Raw genomic sequence first — 21834 nt, forward strand, 5'->3', positions numbered from 1 at the left:
CTGTAGCGCTCTTAAGACTTCAAGCACATTTGAGAGGGTGTTGACACCTTCATCCTCATTTAGCTCTAAAAAATAAAAGCAAATTAATGTAATAAAACCTCAAATATTAGCATAGAAATGTATTAAAAGGCATAACAAAACATTGTTAGAACATTATGCTTCTTTATATTAAGGCATTTTTATAATCTCGACACGACCTAATGCACACAAAGGGAACTTCTCAATGGCCATTCAAAATGCCCGTGTAGAACAGGAGGCTTCAATCCTTATTGAAAACCTCAGTGAACGTTGTGTTCAGTGAGGATTGAAAGTGGTCGTGTGACACATAACATATGCAGTTATGAAGTAGAGATTACTAGTGTTGCTCCAATGCAGAGGTAATATCCTACGCTACCAACTACTCTGTCTCATGACCTATTTAAGCATGTTTTAATGCGCTCCATTTGGTCAAATACACTTTTTCATATTTAGTTTCCTGAATGCAGCCATATTATCACTGATCTATGACAGCAGCCTCTGAACAGGTGCACCTTATTGTGCACTAGTGCCATGACACAGAAGCATGTGTGCTCTATTTGTAAATAGTGGAAAAGTCAGCAGTCATACTGTCACAAAATGCTAACACGTTCCAGTAGAGGACTACTTCATTCTGACGTGGCTTAGTGTCCTGAATAATGGTCAGATTTATAATGGAATCAACTACATTTCTCAATTTTAATCTTTTCAGGTGAAGCTGCATATAGGGCTCTTTCATATTACCTATGGTAGCGTTGAAAACTTTTTTTTTTTAGCACCATGGGACCTAGTCGGTACTAAAAGTGTGATGATGCATTGATGCTCTGTAATGACAGACTGTTTGCGAACTAGCCATAGCACAAAACAGTCAAAGTCCCCCTAAACATTGTTTTTTTTTTTAAATCCACAAACCATTTCTTAGCAGATTTCAAACCAGCATTGAAAGTTAGCATAGCAAGTGGTGGTGTTATATTCAGAACGGCTTTTTCAATTAATAGCAATTACTTTTTTGCCAACAGGGTTGGCATCCAAAACCTGGAGACCTTGACAAGCACAGACCTGAAGCAAGCCTGGGGCAAGCTTAAGGCGATTCCCATGTACCAGGCATGGGAGTTGCAAGAACTGTGCCATGTACAGGCTGTCCCAAGACTGTGCCTTTCAAAGGAACAACAAGACGGCATAAGGCGCAGACTAATAGTAGGCCTGCCATAGAGTGCATTGGCACTACACTTCAATGGCAGACAAGAGGAGAGAGATCGAAGTTCATTTGATGCAACTCTCCAGGAGCAGGCTTTACTGACTCACATGATGGAGCAAAGTATGAGCCCGTATACAGAAATGCTGTTCCATGATCTAGCATTCAGCAGTGCATTGCAGTTTAAAACTTATAAGTTTGCTGAGGAACAACTAACAGAGCCTGAAAGGCAATTTTATCATAAACATGTGGTGGTGTCACATCACGAAGCACTACAGATTAGTGCCCAAACCTGGTGCAAAACTAACACAAAGTGGCACCGAGAACGGAAAATAAGGATTACTGGCAGCAAGTGCCACTCTTACTTTACATTCATTCCCAAGGACAACAACACCTGGGAGATGAAAGTTGCCAGAATGAGGAGTGAGAGCTTCCGGGGCAATAATGCCACCAAGTATGGCAAAGCCTCGGAATCAAAAGCCGTTGAGGCCTAATCGTGCTCATCAAGCAGCACTGCTGAAAGAATGGGCTTCATTGTGCATCCAAGTGTGCCATGGCTTGGCTACAGCCCAGATGGCATTATATTCAAGAAGGGAAAACCAGCCATCTTACTTGAGATTAAAAGCCCCGTTCTTGGCAAGACAAGGAAAGCTGCCGAGCTAGCTGAAGAGAAAAAGCTACCATATATAAAGAAGGAAAATGAGAACTTCGTTTTGAACTGCAGACATAGCTATTATTCTCAAGTGCAACTGGGAATGGTGTTTTCACAAGTGGAACCATTGACAATTACTGTGCACTGCTGTGATGAGCACATCGACAGGCTTGTGCGGAAGCTCCAATTTGTATATTTTAAGTGTTTATTACCCAGGCTGGCAGGATCAGCCCAGACGAGTGTTGCATAAAGTTCATATGCATGCATTGAAGAAGCGTAGCTTGTTGGGCCAGTTGGTGCATGGTAAGTAGAAAACCAGCGAAAAGGACGCATTCACAAGGGGGAGAAGTACACAGGACAGCACTGGAAAAGTGCTGTCCTGTGTACTTCTCCTCCTTGTGAATCCTCCAGAGTCAGGCAGAATGATGTCCATCATGAACAGCTTCATGAGCAATAAGTTGGACTGCATCTGTGTACAGGCTACAAGCTCGCCAAATCCGTGAAAAAATGCACCATCACGCAACGCAAGATCCAGAGTGCTGCGCGTCTGCTGCTGCCCGGTGAGCTGGGTCGGCACGCCATCTGCGAGGCAACAAAGGCCGTCAGCAAGTACATGTCCTCCACAAAGCCGAGTCCGTTGAAGCGGTCCTCGAAGCCTCCTCGCTGCACTCCCTTTCCCCGGGAACTCTAGCAGAGAGAAGAAAGCGCAGAATGAGTTTCACCGGTTCTGAACCGGTTTCACCCGTTTGAACACAAGCACGGCTCTGTCCTCAGCACGCGAATGGAGATCACTGCACTTTTTTTATCTCCATGCTGTTCTTTATCCGATGGTGGCACCGCATTGCAGCTGTGGCAGCGATAAACCATTGCATGTGCGCTTCAGAAGTCTCTTTGTGCTTGGCGGCCGGCGTGCGCGGCCGCTCGTTGGAATTGCAGCGGCGTGGAGCGGAAGTGGTGGAAGTTTTGCAGGCTTGCTTGAACTTGCAAGCAAGCGATCCGGTTTCGGTGTCCCACGTCTTCAGGTAAGCGATGATTATTATAACACGTTGCAGGAACTACCGTTTGTGCTCAACAGTATATTAATACTTAAGACATAGAGAGGGAATTGAATTCTGAACCACAATAGCAACGCCACCGGACGAGTGAGCACAGCCTTGCCTGTCCTTCCTGTATACTACATATTTTTTGAGAAAGTTTATATGTGTTGGGTTTAAGTGCGTCTCCTGTAGGAAAAGTAAGTATGGTAGATATTGCAGAAGTATTTCATATATGTCGTCCAGGTTCTCAAGTAGCCCTCAGCAGTTCAAGGGGATAATGCTCTTGACAGCCATAGTTCTTAGTGAGGAAGCGAAGATTAGTCGGGGTTATTAAGATATTGCTGCCTTTATCAGGCAGCTTGACTGGCAGATGTGTTTTTGGTTTAAGGCGATCTTAGAAACTCTGCCTCTCTGGGGAACTCCCTCAGCATCTCCGATGCTAAGAACCACCGGTGTCACCTCGACTGCTTACGCTGCAGACGTGGGAGCAGACGTGGATTTGTCAAGAGGGAGAGACTCCCTCACATTTGTCTGTGTTTTCCCAGAGGCCTGCGAAATGTTGACCTCTGGGACATGGAACATTGGTGCAGCTGAAGCGCACTGGTTTGATGTCCCGACGACAGAAGGTAAGACCTTTCATATGCCAAGCTTCTTTCTTTCTTATCATTTTTTGTAAATGCTTAAAGTCAGCCTAGTAATTGAGAGGAAAAAAAAAATTCTGCTTCTCTCTTTAGAAAAAATGGCAAAATGTCTTGCCTGATGTTAGTTATATGGGGTTTTATGGTGCATAAGCAACTATGGCTATCATGCGCCAAATGTCTTGCCTGAGGGTGTTAAATATATATAGTCCTACAATGTTCAACCGCATCATTAATAGCTGGCAGTAGATTTCAATATATATAGTGGAACAGGCAATGATAATTTTTATGATAACAAAACTCCCACAAGCAGGAAGGCTTGAAAGACAAATAGTTTTAAATTATGTGCTCTACTTGTGAGCAAGCGCAGCCACAAAATCATTTATATATAAGTCAGCGAAAAATTAGTTGCCTTCAAACTTGGACCATGAGTTCTAGTCATTACTTCAACATAAAGATCGTGAATTAAATATTGTTTCTTCTTTTATATACCCAGCTAACATCCAGAGCACTTACAAAGGGTAATAGCGAGCGGGCACTCAGCAGCTAGCGTTTGGGGATGTGTAATGATTCCCTAAGTTCTGAATGGCCCATTTCCGGAAGGTGATTACGTCTTTCAGCAACACCGGTCCCTGATTCACACAGCGTGCTTTGTGAAGGATCTCCTTGAGGAGCGTGTCATGACCCTGCTGGACTGGCCACCACAACCTTCACATCTCAACATAATTGAGAACGTATGGGGCTTGATGAAGGTCTTGCTGGCACGCCAGTCTATCTATGGACTCTCAGCAGACCGCCTCTGGAATGCTATCGTCACGGAATGGGAGCTTTTGAAGCAAGCCACTGCATTTTGTGCACCTTTGTACACTTACCTGCTGTCCAGAATCAGGGACGTTATCGACGCAAACAGCGACATGACGAGGTATTAAGACAATGATTTATCAATATCGTTTGTATTCATTTGTTAAGGTTTTTTTTTCCATCAGCCACATGAGCGCTCCTTAGCGATGCTTCAAGTTTGTTTGTGTTGCAATTTCATGCACATTCTTGTTCCAAATAAATTGACTACTGTGCCTGAGTGTGGGTGCCCGAAACAATGCTTCAACCTCTTTTTTTTCCCTCGCAACTCTCTCGAAAGAGGCGTGGAAGGGAGCATGGCATTCAGTTGCGACTGCCATTCACCAGCCGCGGTCATGGTGCCAGCCACCCACCATGGAGTCCAACAAGGGGACGCGACAGGAACTTGCGAGCAAGTCCTGCCCACGCCAGCTGTACACCTTAACTATAACCTAATATGACTCAACTCAGGGTAGTTGGTCACACACACACGGTTAACCCTCGCCGCTAGGAAAAAACGAAGAAGGAGAGGAGGATACAGGAAAGTTGTAAGAAAGGAAATAGGAAAGTGAAAGATAGAGGGGAGGACAGGAAAAGGCGACTGCCGATTTCCCCCGGTCGGGTCAGGCCGGAGGTGCCGTCTACAGGAAGCTGGGGCCAAAGTGGTGTGTTGCCTCCGCCGAGGGGCCTTGAGGGTCCAAACGCTCGGCATCGGCTCAACCACCAGGATCCCCTTTTCCCCGGACACGGCGATGCCACGCACGGCTAAGCCCGGATGCTCGGGTACGCAGTGACGCATTGCTCACCATCATCCCCCTGCGGGGATTTCCCCGCGGATGCTCGGGAAACCCCGTGGTGTCGCCACTCACCAACGTCTGCGCCCCCCTGCGGGGAGTTTGTGTGTTGTGTTGTGTTGGGTTTAATGGCACATAGGCATCTAAGGCCATCATGCGCCAAACACAAGGTAATAGGGAAAGTTTTCTGTGTGATTTAATAAAAATGTGGTGTAAAGGGCCAAAAAATTTTAACTACCTAGTAATAACAGACAAAGCGAGATTTGAGAATGGCTAATGGTAAAAGCTTTAAAAAAAACAGGTCAGGCAACCTCAGCGGCCATCCTTGGCTGGTCAAGGATGTCGAGGATCCCAACCAAACAATTAAAAGCCTCAGCCTTCTTCTCAGGAATGAGAAAGCGGCTGAGGCGTATCATGTAATAAAGCGAGCCAGTGGTTCAATGTTTACAGTTTTTCGAGCAAGCCTGCTGCTTTTAAGAAGTTAAAAATAGAAGGTATGTTAACAATGGCATTATCATGTAAGAGCAGTGTTGGTTGCAAAGGAATGCATTCTTTATAAAATTGACTGAAGTACTTTTTTCTTAGTTTTTCATGTTTAACACAGGAGATTAAAATATGGTTAACCGTAAGTTCGTCTCCGCATTCTTCGCAAACAGGTTTGTCTTGTTTGGTTAATAGGAAGTTGTGCGTAAGGTGCGTGTGGCCTATTCGGAGACGGCATAAGATTATTTCTTTGAAACGTTCCTGGTGCACACATGATTTAAATTCACGTAAGACAGGTTTTACCAAGTGCAATTTATTATTTACTTCACTGTTCCAAGCCAACTGCCATTTCCTCTTTAGTTTCCTTTCTACTAATTTCATGCAATCATTAAAAGGTATATCTATTTTTTTTATTTCCATGCCGCGAGCTTTAGTAGCACACAAATCTGCTCTCTCATTGCCTTTTATTTCTACATGACTCGGGACCCAGCAAAGTTTTATGTTTTGTCCTCGTGCTGTGGCTGTTACTATGTTGTGTATGATGTCACCAATTATAGGAGCGATTGCGTTTCGAGAGTGGAGAGCTGTAAGTACGCTTAAGCAGTCTGTATAAATAATACTGTTTGGGAGGTACTCGTTAACTATATTTTCTATGGCCACACAGACTGCGTAACTTTCTGCAGTGAAGATGGATGCACTCTGTGGAAGTCGTACTGTTTTCTCTGAATTCCCTCGTACCACTGCGCTTACTACGTAAACATCCGTTTTTGATCCATCAGTGTAGAAATCTGTAAAACTACGGTATTTTTCTTCGAGAGCAAGGAATTCTTGTATTATATGTTGTTGTGAGGTTTGCTTTTTACGAAACTGTGTAAGGGTGAGATCACAGATTTCAGGAAAATTGTACCATGGAGGCAGCGGATCTCGTCTTCGAGCAATAGCAGGTAATGTGTCTAGTACACTGAGGTTTTGGCACAACTCTTCAAAACGCAGGAGGAGTGGCCTTATAGCTTGCGGTTTGTTGTTAAATAGTGTTCTTGATGGGCAATTTGTGGCTATGGGGTAACAAAGATGTTTGGGCAGCGAGCGGATTTTTAAAATGTATGAGCATGTGAGCATGGTTCTTCGGTCTGTAAGTGATGGTTCGTTGGTTTCTACATAAAGACTGTTTGTGGGTGATGTCCTGTAGGCACCAGTAGAAAGACGCAGACCTAAGTTATGTACTGGATCCAGTCGTTTAAGGTATGATGGTCTCGCTGACCCATATACTATACATCCATAATCAAGGATAGAACGTACTACAGAGCGGTAAATTTTTAAAAGGCATGTCCTGTCGGCCCCCCAATGTTTTCGTGACAATACTTTAAGTATGTTAAGGGATCGGGAGGCTTTCTTTTTCAGTGCATTTATATGAGGCAGGAAAGTTAGTTTTTTGTCAAAGGTTACGCCTAGGAATTTGTGTTCACATTTTACGGGTAGGTGTGTATTGTTCAGGTGTATGAGTGGGTCGGCATGTAGGCCTCGTTTGAGAGAGAACATTATGGCCACTGTTTTCTGAGTAGAGAACTGGAATCCATTCCTGTCTGCCCATGCTGCTAGTTTATTTATTGTCAGTTGTACTTGTCTCTCGCAAGTTGATATATTGGTTGATGTACAGGCGATCTGGAGGTCGTCAACATAAACTGAGTACATAACTGATGTTGGGATTATTTGGGCTAACGAATTCATTTTTACGACAAAGAGTGTGGTGCTTAAAATGCACCCCTGTGGTACTCCATTTTCCTGAACAAACTTCTTTGAGGTGGTTGACCCAAGGCGTACGTGAAAGGAACGATTAGATAGGAAGTCTTTTATGCAGTTCAACATCCGTCCCCGGATGCCAAGCTCTGCTAAATCGCGGAGGATACCGAACCTCCAAGTGGTGTCGTATGCCTTTTCGAGGCCGAAGAAGACAGCGAGACAGTGTTGTTTGTGTATGAAAGCCTCTCGAACAGTATTTTCAAGGCGAACTAAGTGGTCTGTTGTGGAGTGTCCTTTTTTAAAACCACATTGATGGCTATCTAGAAGTTCACAGGATTGAAGGACAAAAGTTAACCGTCTATTCAGGACACTTTCGAAGGATTTGGCGAGGCAACTGGTAAGGGCTATGGGTCTATAACTGCTAGGAGAGGTTGGTGGTTTCCCGGGTTTAAGAAACGGTACAATAATAGCTTCTTTCCAGGCTTTCGGTATTTTCCCTGACACCCAAACTTTGTTAAAAAAACTTAAAAGTGCTTCTACGGAAGGTTCAGAAAGATGGGCTAGCATTTGGTAATGTATTTGGTCTGGGCCGGGCGCAGTATGTTTACCGTCAGAAATTACTGTTTTGATCTCTTGTATTGTAATTAAATTATTGTAGGGTTCATTTGTACCACAACCTGTCGGCAGTCTTTGCTTCTCCGCTGTGTTTTTGTGTTTTAGAAAAGCTGCTGTGTAGTGGGATGAGCTGGAAATGGTAGAAAAATAGTCACCTAAAATATCTGCTTGTTCTTCTAAACTCGTCTGTACACCGGGAGCTGTCAGAAGGGGGATTGTAAATGGAGAGTAGTTGCCATTTATCTTTCTGACCTTCTCCCACATTTGTTTTGATGTGGTCGAGCTGTTTATCGATGAAACATAATTTTTCCAAGAGGACTTTTCGGCACTACGACGAATATATCGAGCTTTCGCTCTTGACTTTTTAAATTTTATAAAATTCTCCTGTGTAGGGTATCTACGAAAAGTTCCCCAGGCTTTGTTTTGTCCCTTTTTGGCTTCTTTACACTCTTTTGTGTACCAGTATTTGTGATTTCAGTTCACTATGCCAGAGGACTGAGGAATAGCTTGGCGTGCAGCGACAATAATACAGTTTGTGAAAAATTCGTTAAGTTCGTCTACACTCAGGTCGTCAAAAACTATTTTGTCTAGGCTGGCTTTTTCACGGAACAGTGCCCAGTTGGCTAGGTGCAGTTTCCACCGTTGCGGTTTAGTTGGGATTATTTCGGGTGAATTGGCTGAGCTAATTAGTATGGGTAGATGATCGCTTCCATATGGGTTATCTAAGACATCCCAATTAAAATCTGTAAAAATAGAGGACGAACTAAAAGATAAATCTATACAACTCATTTTTCCTGAGCTAGGAGAACAATAGGTTGGCTTGCCAGTATTTAGGAGACAAATGTTATTGCAGAGTATAAAATCTTCAATCAACTGACCTCTAGTGTCGGTTTTCTCACTGCCCCAAAAGCAGGAGTGGGCGTTAAAATCTCCTATCATCAAAAATGGTTCTGGTAATTGTCCTAAAAGGTCTTCTAAGTCATGGGTTGTTATTTTAAGATGGGGGTCAATGTATACGCAGCACACTGTAATTGTTTTAAATGTGTGTAGGATGACTGCCACGGCTTCTAATCTGGTTTTAAGCTTGTGTTCTCGGGCTGCAATACCATTTTTAACTATGATGGCTACGCCACCCGAAAGCCGGCTCGCCTGCTCTCGGTCACGGCGGAAGAAGTTATAGTGTTTCAAAATGTTTTCGTGTTTGGGGCCTAAATTTGTCTCTTGTAAACACAAGGCGACAGGTGAGTGTGTGGGTAATATATCTTTTATGTCGTTTAGGTTATGTAAGAGTCCCCTACAGTTCCAGTGTATGAATGCCATGTTGTAGATAGTGGAGAACTAGGTTAGGTTTTCGGGCACCCTGATACGGGGCTTCTCTTTTTTTTGGCGGTCTACGGAGCCCCGCCGTCCTTGCGACGTCGTCGGCACCGGGCTGCCTGGACTTGTGTCCATCGTATCCTCCGATACGCTGGACGATCGTGCGAGACGCACGGTTATTTTCGTGTTTGGCCTCTCCGGGGGGGGAGGGGCCTTGGGGCCCGCTGACTTGGAAGTCCGCGTGGCCTGTTTCGTGGGTGGTGGCGCAGCGCTAGCTGCAACCACCAGGGGCACAGGTGGCCCTGCTCCAGGCTCACTGTGTGAGGCCTGGCTAGGTGCCGGAGGCCGTTGTGATGCTGTGCCCTGTTGCACCACAATGGAGAAGGTGGGTTTGTGCATAGATGATGTGACTCGTTTTCGAGCTTCCCTGAAGGTTATGTTTTCTTTCACCTTGACTGTCACAATTTCCTTTTCTTGTTTCCAAACTGGGCATGCACGTGAGTACGCAGGATGGCTGCCCTCACAATTTACACACAGGTGTGGTACAATTTCACATTTCTCTGAGTCGTGTTCATGGGAAGCACATTTCGCGCATGTTAGTTGGCCCCGGCAGCTCTGAGAGCTGTGGCCGTACCTTTGGCACTTGAAGCAGCGTCGCGGATTTGGAATATACTGTCTGAGTTGGTGTTTCATATAGCCTATTTCTACGGAGTCTGGGAGGATGCTCGATGCGAAAGTAAGAACAATGTGCCTTGTGGGTATTTCCTTATTGTCTCGTCTCATTTTTATCCTGTATACATTAGTGACGTTTTGTTCCTTTAAGCCTTCCACAAGTTCTTCGTCAGTTACATATTTGAGGTCATTGTACGAGATAACTCCCCGAACAGTGTTCAACGACCGCTGTGGGCTGATTGTGATCGGGATTTCTCCAAAGGTTTTCACTTCAGGCAGTTTTTCTTGTTGATGGTTGTACAAAATTTCTGAGAGTAGGTCGCCATTTGCTAGCTTTTTGATTTTATATCCTTCTCCAATGGCATCTGTCAAGGTCTTGGTAACAGTAAATGGAGATACGAGTCGAGCAGTCTTTTCTTCATCTTCGCTGTGAACAACATGAAAACGTGGGAATGTGGTTGCATTCTTTGTGAAAAACTTCGATGTCTCGGTGCGCCCTCTTTTCCGAGGGAGATCAGTGTTGAAAAAATGGGAAGCCATAAAAAATGTTTGGTGTTCGGCAACAGTGCCAGCCACCCACCATGGAGTCCAACAAGGGGACGGGACAGGAACTTGAAAAACAAGCCCTGCCCACGCCAGCTGTACACCACTACTATAACCCAATATGGCGAGACACAGGTTTGTCAGCCACACAAGGTTAACCCTCGCCGCCAGGAAATAGGAAAAGACCAAGAAGGGAGGAGGATACAGGAAAGTTGCAAGAAAGAAGACAGGAAAGTGAAAGATGGAGGGGAGGATAGGAAAAGGCGACTGCCGATTTCCTCCGGTCGGGTCAGGCCGGAGGTGCCGTCTACAGGAAGCTGGGGCCAAAGTGGTGTGTTGCCTCCGCCGAGGGGCCTTAAGGGTCCAAACGCTCGGCATCGGCTCAACCACCAGGATCCCCTTTTCCCCGGACACGGCGATGCCACGCACGGCTAAGCGCGGATGCTCGGGTCCGTGGTGACGCATTGTTCACCATCATCCCCCTGCGGGGATGTCCCTGCGGATGCTCGGGTTAACCCCGTGGTGTCGCCACTCACCAACGTCTGCATGCTGCAGACGCCTCCCTGCGGGGATAGTCAGTTAGTTATATGGGGTTTTATGGCGCATAAGCAACTATGGCTATCATACGCCAAACACAAGGTTGGATGATGTTATGTCAAGTGTACAGAGGTTACATTATAATAGATTTAAAACATTGGCTTTCTTCAGAAACTTACAAACAAGTGAAAACTCGACAAGTTTTTGCTCGCCTAAAAGCAATGCGGGATGAAATCGAATGTGTTCATTGTAAAATACCGTAAAAAATTTTTTGCCAAGTTCTTCGAGATGCGAACAAGAAATTAAAATGTGATTTACTGTGAGCTCCTCACTACACATTTCACACACAGGTTTGTCTTTTTTTGTTAATAAGAAGTTATGGGTGATGTGTGTGTGACCTATGCGTAAACGACATAAAATTACTTCCATAAAACGCTCTTTAGAGCGGCATGATTTCCATTCTTTTAAAATGGGCTTTATGGTATGCAGCTTGTTGTGTCCTTCATTTTCCCAAGAAGATTGCCACTTGGCTCTTAGTCTGCTATGCACTAACTTCATGTAATCCCTAGGAGGCAAATTCACATGTTTTATTTCCATCGTTCTGGTTTGTGCAGCACACATGTCGGCTCTCTCATTATCTCTAATGCCAATGTGGCTGGAAACCCAGCAGAATTTTATAACATGTTTTTGTGTTGTGACTTTTACTATATTGTGTATGATGCTTCCAATCAGTGGCTCCGTGGCATTTTTGGAGTTTAATGCTGTAAGGACGCTCAGTGAATCTGTATAAATGATGCTGTTTTTGATGTTTTCATTTGTTATTTTCTGTACCGCAACACTAATAGCATAACACTCCGCGGTGAAAACTGTAGCACATGAGGGCAGTCGTACTGCATTTTCATTTTTTCCTTGTATTACTGCGCTTCCTACATGAGCATGACTTTTTGACCCGTCAGTATAAAATGCAGTGTAATTTCTGTATTTTTCTTGTAGTGCTAGATATTCTTGTATTATATGGTCGTGTGGCGTACAGGTTTTCCTGAGGGGTGTTAGTTTGACGTCACACACTGCGGGAAAAGAGTACCACGGTGGTAGCGCTTCGTGTCTTGGGGCAATATTTTTAATTTCGTTTAGTATGTTCAGAGCTTGGCATTTTTCTTCGAAGCGCAAGAGCAACGGCTTAATCGCGTGAGGCTTGTTATTGAAGAGTATTCGGGATGGGCATTTCGTCACAATTGGGTAACAGAGATGTTTGGGCTGAGAAAGGATTTTGAGGATGTATGTACAAGTTAGTGCAGTTCTTCGATCTTCTAAGGAAGGTTCATTCGTTTCCACATACAGACTTGCTATTGTTGAAGTTCTGTAAGCACCGGAAGACAACCTTAGACCAACATTGTGGATAGGATCCAGTCGTTTTATGTAGGATGGTCTTGCTGAGCCATATACTATGGACCCATAGTCTAACTTAGAGCGAACCAGAGAACGATATATATGTAACAGGCATGCCCTATCAGACCCCCAGCGTTTTCTTGACAGTGGTTTCAGTATATTGAGGGCCTGGGAACCTTTTTTCTTTAAGCTATTTATATGTGGCAAGAAAGTGAGCTTTTTATCAAAAGTTACTCCTAGAAATTTATGCTCTTGTTTGACAGGTAACGGGGTCTGGTTTAGATATAGTGTGGGGTCGGCCTGTAGGCCTCGTCTCAAAGAGAACAAAACCGCTAGTTTTCTGAGGAGAAAATCTAAATCCGTTTCTATCTGCCCAGGTAGCCACTTTATTTATTGTTATCTGTATCTGTCGCTCACAAGTAGGTATGCTGGAAGACGTGCATGCTATTTGGAGGTCATCTACGTAAACTGAGTACATTATGGATTTTGGGATTACTTTTCAGATGGAGTTCATTTTGATGATGAATAAGGTCGTGCTGAGGATGCACCCCTGGGGTACGCCAGTTTCTTGTATAAAAGTGTTGGAGAAGGTTGCGCCTAGGCGGACTCGGAACGTGCTGTTGGTTAGGAAGTCGTTGAAACAGCTCAGCATCCTGCCGCGGATACCTAGTCCGCTAGGTCACGGAGGATACCGAACCTTCACGTGGTATCATAAGCCTTCTCCAGATCGAAGAAGACCCCGATACAGTGTTGCTTGTGGATGAACGCTTCCCGGACTGTGTTCTCAAAGCGAACAAGGTAATCGGTTGTGGAACATGTCTTTTTAAATCCGCATTGGTGTATATCTAAAAGTTGCCGGGACTGAAGTATGAAGGTTAGTCTGATGTTTAGAATGCTTTCGAATGAGTTTGCTATACAGCTAGTGAGTGCTATTGGCCTGTAACTGGTGGGACTAGTTGGTGGTTTGCCAGGTTTTAGAAAGGGTACTATGATTGCTTCTCTCCATGCTTGGGGGATTTCTCCACTCATCCATATTTTATTGAAAAATTTTAGGAGAGCCTCTATGGCAGTCTCAGAGAGGTGAGCAAGCATGGCATAATGTATATTGTCTGGGCCTGGTGCTGTCTTTTTACCGGATGTTAGTACTGCGTTTAGTTCCTGCATTGTAATAAGCTGATTGTAGTCTTCATGTATGCATGTTCTGAAGGGAAGTTTTTGTTTTTCTACTATTGTTTTGTGCTTTTGAAAGGAGTGTGTGTAGTTGGATGAGCTTGAAACTGTAGAAAAATGCTCACCCAATATGTTGGCCTGCTCTTCTAATGTTGTTTGAGTACCGGGTGTTGTTAGCATTGGAAATGTGAAAGGAGTAAAATTTCCAGTGAATTTCTGCACCTGCTCCCACATTTTTTTTTATATTATTGAGCTGTTTATCGAGGATATGTACTGTTGCCATGATGCCCTTTCTGCGTTGCGTCTGATGTATCGTGCTTTTGCTCTTGCTTTTTTAAAGTTTATGAGATTCTCATGTGTTGGATATCTCCGAAAAATGCCCCAGGCTTTGTTTTGTTTCTTTTTTGCACCTTTACATTCTTTTGTGTGCCAGTATTTGTGATTTTGTTTTACTATTCCAGAGGATTGAGGAATAGCTAAATGTGCGGCAGCTAAGATACAATTTGTGAACTTTTCATTGATCTCATTGATGTCAGTATTTTCTAAAACTATTTTCTCTAATGTGGCTTTTGCACTAAAAAGTTGCAAGTCAGCTAAATGTAGCTTCCAACATCGTGGTTTTGTGGGAACGACTGTTGGCGATGATGAGAGACTTATTACAACAGGGAGATGATCACTTCCATATGGATTGTCTAAAACACTCCAGTTAAAATCGTTAAAAACAGACGGTGAAGTGAAAGACAAATCTAAAACACTCATTTTCCCCGAGGTTGGGGAGCAGTATGTGGGTTTATTAGAGTTGAGTAAACAGACGTCATTGAAAAAAATAAAATCCTCTACGAGATGGCCTCTAGCGTCAGTTTTCTCGCTTCGCCAAAAGCATGAATGTGCATTAAAGTCTCCAACTACCAGGTATGGCTCTGGTAGCTGCTCTAAAAGATCCTCTAAGTCATGTGGTGTTAAATTAAAGTGCGGATCGATATATAGTGAGCACACTGTGATGGTTTTATGGGCAACCAGAGTGGCTGCGGCAGCTTCGAGTCTTTTTTTTAGTCTAAGCTCTCGAGCCGGGACACCGTTTTTCACTATGATGGCTACGCCTCCCGACAGCCGGCTCGCCTGTTCCCGATCGCGGCGGAAAACAGTGTAATTCTTAAGAAAGTTATTTTTTTTGGGACCTAAATTTGTTTCTTGTAGACATAAGGCGACTGGAGCGTGTGCTCCTAATATGTCTTTTATGTCACTGTAATTGTTTAAAAGTCCTCTACAGTTTCATTGTATTATGAAAGCCATCTTAATTTTGTGTTTCTATAGGATGAAAAGGTAGATCAAGTTGTTGATGGCCCCGTGACTCGGGGCCTGTCTTTTTTTGATCGATCCAGAGAGCTCCGCCGACCGTCCGACGTGGACGGCGTGGGGCTGCCCAGGGCCGTGTCCATCGCCTCTGCGGAGGCGCTGGACGACCGTGCAGAAGGCGCGTTCACGTTCGAGTTTGACCTCGACCTGTGGGAAGAGGTCTTGAGGCCTGCCGACCCGGGGGTCTGCGCAGCCTGACTTGCAGTTGGCGGAGAAGCGTTAGCTGCTCTGCCTTGGGGCGCGGATGGCACCGCCACAGGCTCACTGCGTGTGACCTGGACGGGTGCCGAAGCCTGGTGTGGTGCGCCGCGCCCACGCACCACATCGGCGAAGTTTTGTTTTGTTGTGAAAGAGAATGAGTTCGTGGGTGCAAAACGCCTTCCCGCTTCTTTAAATGAAATGTTTTCCCTTGTCTTTAGGGTGATTATTTCCTTTTCTTTTTTCCAGGACGGACACGCCCTGGAGTACGCTGCGTGATCTCCTTCACAGTTTGCGCAGTGCGGGGCTGCGTCACGTTGATCAGATTGATCCTTCGAGGCGCATTTCGCGCACGTTTTCCGGCCGCGGCAACTTTGTGAGCCGTGACCGAACCTTTGGCAGTTGAAACATCGGCGAGGGTTGGGAATGTATGGTCTTACGTTAACTTTCAGATATCCTACTTCGACTGTGTCGGGCAGTGTGCTGGTGTTGAACGTCAGGATCATGTGTTTTGTGTCTCTTTCCTTATTATCCTTCCGGATCTTGATTCTGTGAACGTCTATCACGTCTTGGTCACTCAGACCTTCGAGCATCTCTTTTTCAGTGATGTGGACAAAGTCAATTTCGGGCAAAAGCAAAGCCCGCGCAGACGCTGCACGCCATCTGGGGAAAATAATGCGAATCTAAAGTACTTTTTCCGTCATTCCCAAAGCGGTAAAAAAAATAGATCTTCAATATCTTGGACCTATCTCGCTACCTTCTTACCTAGGCAAGGTCCTAGAGCACGTAGTTCTCAACAGGCTCAACGCTTATGTCGAGAAGGAAAACCCTTCCCTAGTAAACAAATTGGCTTCAGGGCTGGCCTCTCGACACAGGACACACTCTGGATGATTCAAAAAGATGTCTTTCTTCGGACAATAAGGGAGAAACGACTGCTTACCGTCCTCAGCTTAGACCTGTGCAAGGCTTTCAATAACTTATCCCATGAATCTATCGTTGAAGTCCAAACTCCATGCATTAAGGAATGATGCGGGATCCTCAATGGCCACCTCCCATTTGTCATCCAGAATTTATCTTGCACACTTGCCTTGATTCTTGAGAAAGGCAATTTGCGTTCTCGCGTATTGAATGCGTCTTCGCTTCCGAAGTCCTAAGCCTTCGTTCCCTGCTTGGGCTTCTTACTACAAAGTGCTAGGGTCCTGGACAGCATCATCGCAGTGGACGTGACCTCTGATGAAGTTGGTAATCATAATGTCCTCACTGATCCCTTACAGTTTCCCTATTTTCAAAAGGCTGCACAGAAATACTTTGGGCAAGCCTTGCCGACTAATTTGTCTAACTTGTTACGACATTGTTCGCAAGTAATAGATTCATTACGAAACGGCTCTGCCTCCGTGAGTATGGGTGAAAACTTCGCCGACAAATTGGCAGTTACTACATCAGGCTGAGTTACAAGCACCCATGACCAAACTATCCGTCAACGTCTTCATGGAAGGGCTGTTCAAAACCACGAGCATCAAGCACCTGTCACTCACGACAAAAGTTCTTGGCCGGGGCAGCCGGCACTGTGGCTCAGGTAACCTGGATGTCGGCCTTGCTACATACCTATGGGGCAATACGTCGCTGACCTCATTGAAAATAACTGCTCCACTAAGTGGCCCGGAGATTGACATCAAGACACTCTGCCTGGCCCTATCGGAGAACACGGTGCTGACTAGGTTAGATCTAGAGCTGTACAAGCTCAGGTCGGACTATGCGACCTCGATCAAGTGCCTTCTAAACAGCAGCAAGTCGCTGAAATACTTCAGCCTCGCTTGCCACTGTATCGATCGCAGCGGTGCAGTCAGCAACGAACTTCGAGATCCTGTGGACGTTCTGTCTCCTATGCAGTACTGCGCACAGTGCCGCAAAGCCCACTCAGAAGTAACCGATTGCGTGAGACCATGGATAATCACACTACTGACCGACGGTAAAGCCCTCCAGCAACTGACGTTCTCTATGTGGGGATTTTGTCTCTTGGAATGCCATGGATTTCTACAAGCAATGACGAGAAACAAGGCTCTACAGCAGCTCACCATTAATTGTCCGCATTCTAACACCTTGAGGACATGCAGCGCACTCAGCGAAAGTGGCGCGCAGAAAAGGGTCCTGGCCAAAGGCAAGAGCATCGCAATCTACCCAGAAGACACTCCGTCTAGGAGGGGCCACTTTCAACCTGCGACTTTCAGCATGCTCCAAGCCGCTGAAGTGTCAAACTCTTAACACGATTGGTTATTAGCTGTGTGGCCCGCCCTCCAACTTCCTTAAGGCACATAACTCTCTCTCAAATGTACATATTGTAAAAAGGGCATCATTTTCACTTAAAACATAGTACATTCCGAGAATTCACACACATACGGATTGGCCGCCTGGGTTACGCGCCCCGCCCCACACTTCCACTGCATTACACAAACTCTCTCCCCTATGAAATACACAGCAAAACACATAAAAACAACATGTCAAAACACTTCCACGGGTACGTCTGTCTCCCCAGTACCCGTGACCTTGACGCTTCCTGCCACTAGGGCAATTATCGGCCCAATCCCAGCTGCGACTGTCGCAAACAACACCCGGGAGCGCAGATCCACTTTCCGATAAGAGTCGGATCACAATGGACCGCCGACCCCACCAGCCGCCCTCCGGGGTCCGGGTGGCGACATAAGTAAAGTGGCCGCCACTGTCCCCAATTAAGCAGGTGGCTGTGCTCGTTCTGTCCGGTGGTGTCTTCTGCGCGCTCCCGTTTCTTGAGACCAAGTTGTCGAGCCTCGGGGCTATACCGGACGCCAGCCAGCTGCACCGCCGCCCACAGCTCCCATTCATCCGGACGCGCCTGGCCCCGCTTCGTTCAGCAGTGTTCTCTTTTCAAAAGAAAAGCGGTCGAACCTCCGAACGAAGCATTCGAATTTTAATTGGACCACAAGTGGTGTTTGTCAAGCCGCAGTGAGCTGTCGGCGTACGATGAAACGGCGGCGTTGACATTTTTATGGCTCTTGGCTCTTTGTGCACTGGCACAAAGCGGCCCCGGCGAGAAACACGCGTCCTTCCCCGAAAGGGGACAATGGGAGGCTTGGGTGAGCCGGCCGCTCCCTCTCTGGCTGCTGCCCGCTTTGCGCTCTCCTCGCAGCCCTCCCCCCCCCCCCCCCCCCTCCCGCCAGGGGCTCTCCGGGTTCTGCAGCGGCGACACCAAAGGCGACAGAAAGATGGGCGCTCCTAATGAGACCGCGCACATCCACAGATCTCCTTGGGGCCCGCTCAACGGCGAAGCTCCCTTTCCTTAGCCGCGAAGAAAGGAGGGGGGAGAGGGAATAAACACACATGGCGCGTGCTAGCCCTCTACACGCCCCCCTCAAAATTCATCTAAGGGTTGCAGCACGCTTAGATGAATAAAAACACACAAACTAAAGGGCTAGTGGCTTAACTACAATGCCAGCAGTCCCGCAACTCGGTTACAGCTTCCGCGTTACGCGCTACCCCTGCGGCTGCAGTCGGTCGTTTCCCTCCCGCATGGCCAACAAACGACGTCGCGTAAACACATGGCGCGTGACAAATAGAGACGGCACTCTGCACTTGCTGTCCATGCCAGCGAGGAATTGCCGTTCAAGCCGTGCTTACCAACGCGCGTACAAACAATGAAAGCTACGGCTTCACGGACTGCATGCAGTGTCCTTCACTGCCCGCGGCACAGTGTTCTCATGTCTGAACTGTGCCGCTGGCAGAGTTCGCACTTTTCACCACACGTTCACATCACTGCTGCGGATGACACAAGGGGTTCCTCCCCGTCCTCCACCACGGCCCGTACGCCGCCGTCCGAATGCCAGCAACAGTTATGTAGCCGAGATAATGCGTCAGCATTGCTGTGCGAGCTCCCTTTGCGGTGCTGCACCACTACATTGTACCTTTGCAGCGCCAACGCCCAACGTGTTAGCTTAGCCCCGTGTGGAGTGCTGAGCGTTAGAAATGCAAGGGGGTTGTGATCCGATACGACTGTGACTGGTGCGCCGAAAAGCCAGATGTCGAACTTATTTAGACCCCAGATTACTGCAAAGGCCTCCCTCTCAATAGTGGACCATCGGGTTTGCGTCGGAGAGAACTTGTGGCTCGCGAAGGCGATCGGGACCTCCGCACCGTCCTCATCCCGCTGAGAAAGGCAGACCCCGGCGGCGAACGCGGAGGCATCTGTGTAAAGCCAAAATGGCTTGTCCGGGTCTGGCGTCCCAAGAGCAGTGGCCTCACAAAGCGCAGCCTTGAGGCGCTTGAACGCGCTGTCGGCCTCGCTAGACCACGGAATTTTGTTCGCGACCCTTTTTCCTGTCAGCTCTGTCAACGGCCTCGCCACCTCAGCATAGTTGCGCACATACTCTCGATAGTAGCCGCACAAACCTAGGACGCTGCGGAGCTCTTTCTTTGTCGTCGGCGCTTTCAGCCCCTGGATTGCGGCTAACTTCTCTGGGTCGGGCGCGTGCCTCCCCGAAACGACGAGCTGCCCCAGGTATCTTATCGACTCTCGCGCTACTTGACACTTTTATACCTTTACCTTCAGGTTCACACGCCTCAGAGTCTCGAAAACCCTGTGTAGGTGCTGCAGGTGTTCCTCCAGGGTCTCACTGAACACCGAAATATCATCCAGATACGCACACGCGTACTCCGCATGTGGCCGCAGGAGGTCGTCCATCGCCCTTTGGAAGGTTTGAGCGGGGTTTTTTAGCCCGAAGGGCATCACCTTCCAAGCGAACTGCCCCGGTGGCACACGAATGCTGTCAGGGGTTGAGCGGAGGGGGCCATCGGCACCTGCCAGTACCCCCTTCGGAGGTCTAGGAGCGTGACGAATAAAGGAGAGTGTTTCTGCATACTGCGCTTGCGTGGTCCCGTGTCATGCATCTGGTCTGAACCAGACACCACATATTGGCGACGAGGATGAACCGCCTACGGTGCAAGGCGACACGGAGCCCTTGCAGCCACGATCTCATCGGCGGCCAGGAGTAACGCAAGAACGCCGGAGGTGAGCAAGAACGCTGGAGGTGCGCAGGAACGCTGGAGGTGCGCAGGAACACCGGAGGAGCGCAGGAACGCCGGAGGAGCGCAAGAACGCAGATAAGTGAAATTTGCTCACACCACATATTGCGAGGATCAGTATCGGAGCCATGTCACTCGGGTGTTTCCCAGCACCGCCCCCTTTCTTGCCTGCACCCGGTGACCCGGCTGTGCCTTGGCAGCACTGGAAACGCGTATTCCTGAATTTCCTGGAGGCCATTGGCGGCGATGAACTGAAGCCGAAGCGTTGCAAGGCAATTCTGCTAAACTCGCTCGGGGTTGAAGGCCAGCGAATATTCTACAGCATCCTTGCACAAGGAGCAGACGTGACTGCGGACGCCAAGGCCGAGGACAAGGGGGACAAGGAGGAAGAGGCGGACCAGTTCAAGGACGCGCTTGCTGCACTGGATACGCATTTCGCGAGCGCTACGAATGATTTGGTGGAGCGGCGCCGGTTTCGCCAAAGACGACAACTGCCTGGTGAGACATTTCAAGCATTTACAAACAGTCTTCGGGAACTTGCGTCTACTTGCAATTTTGGCAGTGCTACCGATAGCATGATTCGAGACCAATTACTGGAAGGCACTTCGTCACGAACAACACGTGAACGCTTGCTTTATGAAGGGTCTTCGCTTACATTACAGCGTGCTGTTGACATCGGGAAGCAAATTGAGCAAACACAACAAGAGCTCGGGGAATTCGCGCATAGCACTGTGAACAAGATTCAAGATGTGCGAAAAAGGTCAGACGCTGAGCAAGGAAGTTGCTACAGGTGCGGCTCGTCATCGCATATGGCTAACTCGACTGCATGTCCGGCGAGGAACAAGCGTTGCCACTCTTGTGGAAAAATTGGTCACTTTTCAAGCATGTGCAAATCGAAGAAAAAGAAATATGCCGTTCGAAAGCCCGAGAAGGCCAACGCCGTCACGGTACTTCAAATCGGTGACCGTAATGCGTCGGCGAAAGATATTCGAGCCAACATTTCTATCGGGAAGATAAGATTGTCGCTGATTGTCGACACAGGCGCTACGGTTTCTTTGCTCAGTGAAGAGCACTACCACAAATATCTAGCCGACACGTACTCATTACGACCGCCGACTGCCAATTTGTGCAACTATTCCGGAGAACAAATCAAGTTAAGCGGTTGCTTTCTTGCTGACGTATCTTACAAGGGAAACAGAGCCAGTGTGCTTTTTCATGTCACAACCAAGGGCACTTCGCTGCTGGGGCTTGATGCCGTTCAGAGCCTGGGAATCACTATCAACGGCTCAACCTTGAATTGCTGCCAGGTGACATGCCCTGATTCACTGCCTTCAGAATTTACGCACCAATTTGCGCACTTGTTCACGGAACAGTTAGGGCATGTGAAAGGCTTTGTTCACCATGTTAACTGCCGTTCATCTGTGAAACCAGTTGTTGCGAAACTCCGACGCCTGCCGCTCACGCTACGGCAACAGGTATCGGTAGAGATACAACGCCTGCTGGCCGAAGATATAATTGAACCTGTCGACGCATCGGAGTGGATTTCACCGATCGTCGTCGTGAGGAAGAAGGACGGTTCAATTAGGTTGTGTGT

The 21834-nt window shown here is 47.1% G+C and overlaps 1 protein-coding gene and 1 pseudogene across 2 annotated transcripts in view; one reads left to right on the plus strand and one right to left on the minus strand.

Annotated features, from left to right (window-relative positions):
* The window catches only part of LOC149369651 (uncharacterized), a 194032-nt pseudogene that overhangs the window by 27305 nt on the left and 144893 nt on the right, over positions 1 to 21834 (minus strand). The gene's annotated exons all lie outside the window — the stretch shown is intronic.
* On the plus strand, positions 20092 to 21494 carry LOC149369654 (uncharacterized). The gene is made up of 3 exons (XM_089575609.1): positions 20092 to 20226; positions 20265 to 20738; positions 20903 to 21494. The coding sequence occupies exons 2-3, from the start codon at positions 20369 to 20371 to the stop codon at positions 20911 to 20913; spliced, it is 381 nt and encodes a 126-aa protein (XP_089431735.1). The 5' UTR covers positions 20092 to 20226; positions 20265 to 20368; the 3' UTR covers positions 20914 to 21494.

The sequence above is a fragment of the Amblyomma mixtum genome, chromosome 1 (genome assembly GCF_055824585.1).
Source record: "Amblyomma mixtum isolate Tamu chromosome 1, ASM5582458v1, whole genome shotgun sequence".
Classification (NCBI taxonomy): domain Eukaryota; kingdom Metazoa; phylum Arthropoda; class Arachnida; order Ixodida; family Ixodidae; genus Amblyomma; species Amblyomma mixtum.

Bases quoted from the DNA above. Each gene is read 5' to 3' on its own strand.
- LOC149369654 (XM_089575609.1), top strand. From the start codon at position 20,369: ATGTCACTCGGGTGTTTCCCAGCACCGCCCCCTTTCTTGCCTGCACCC.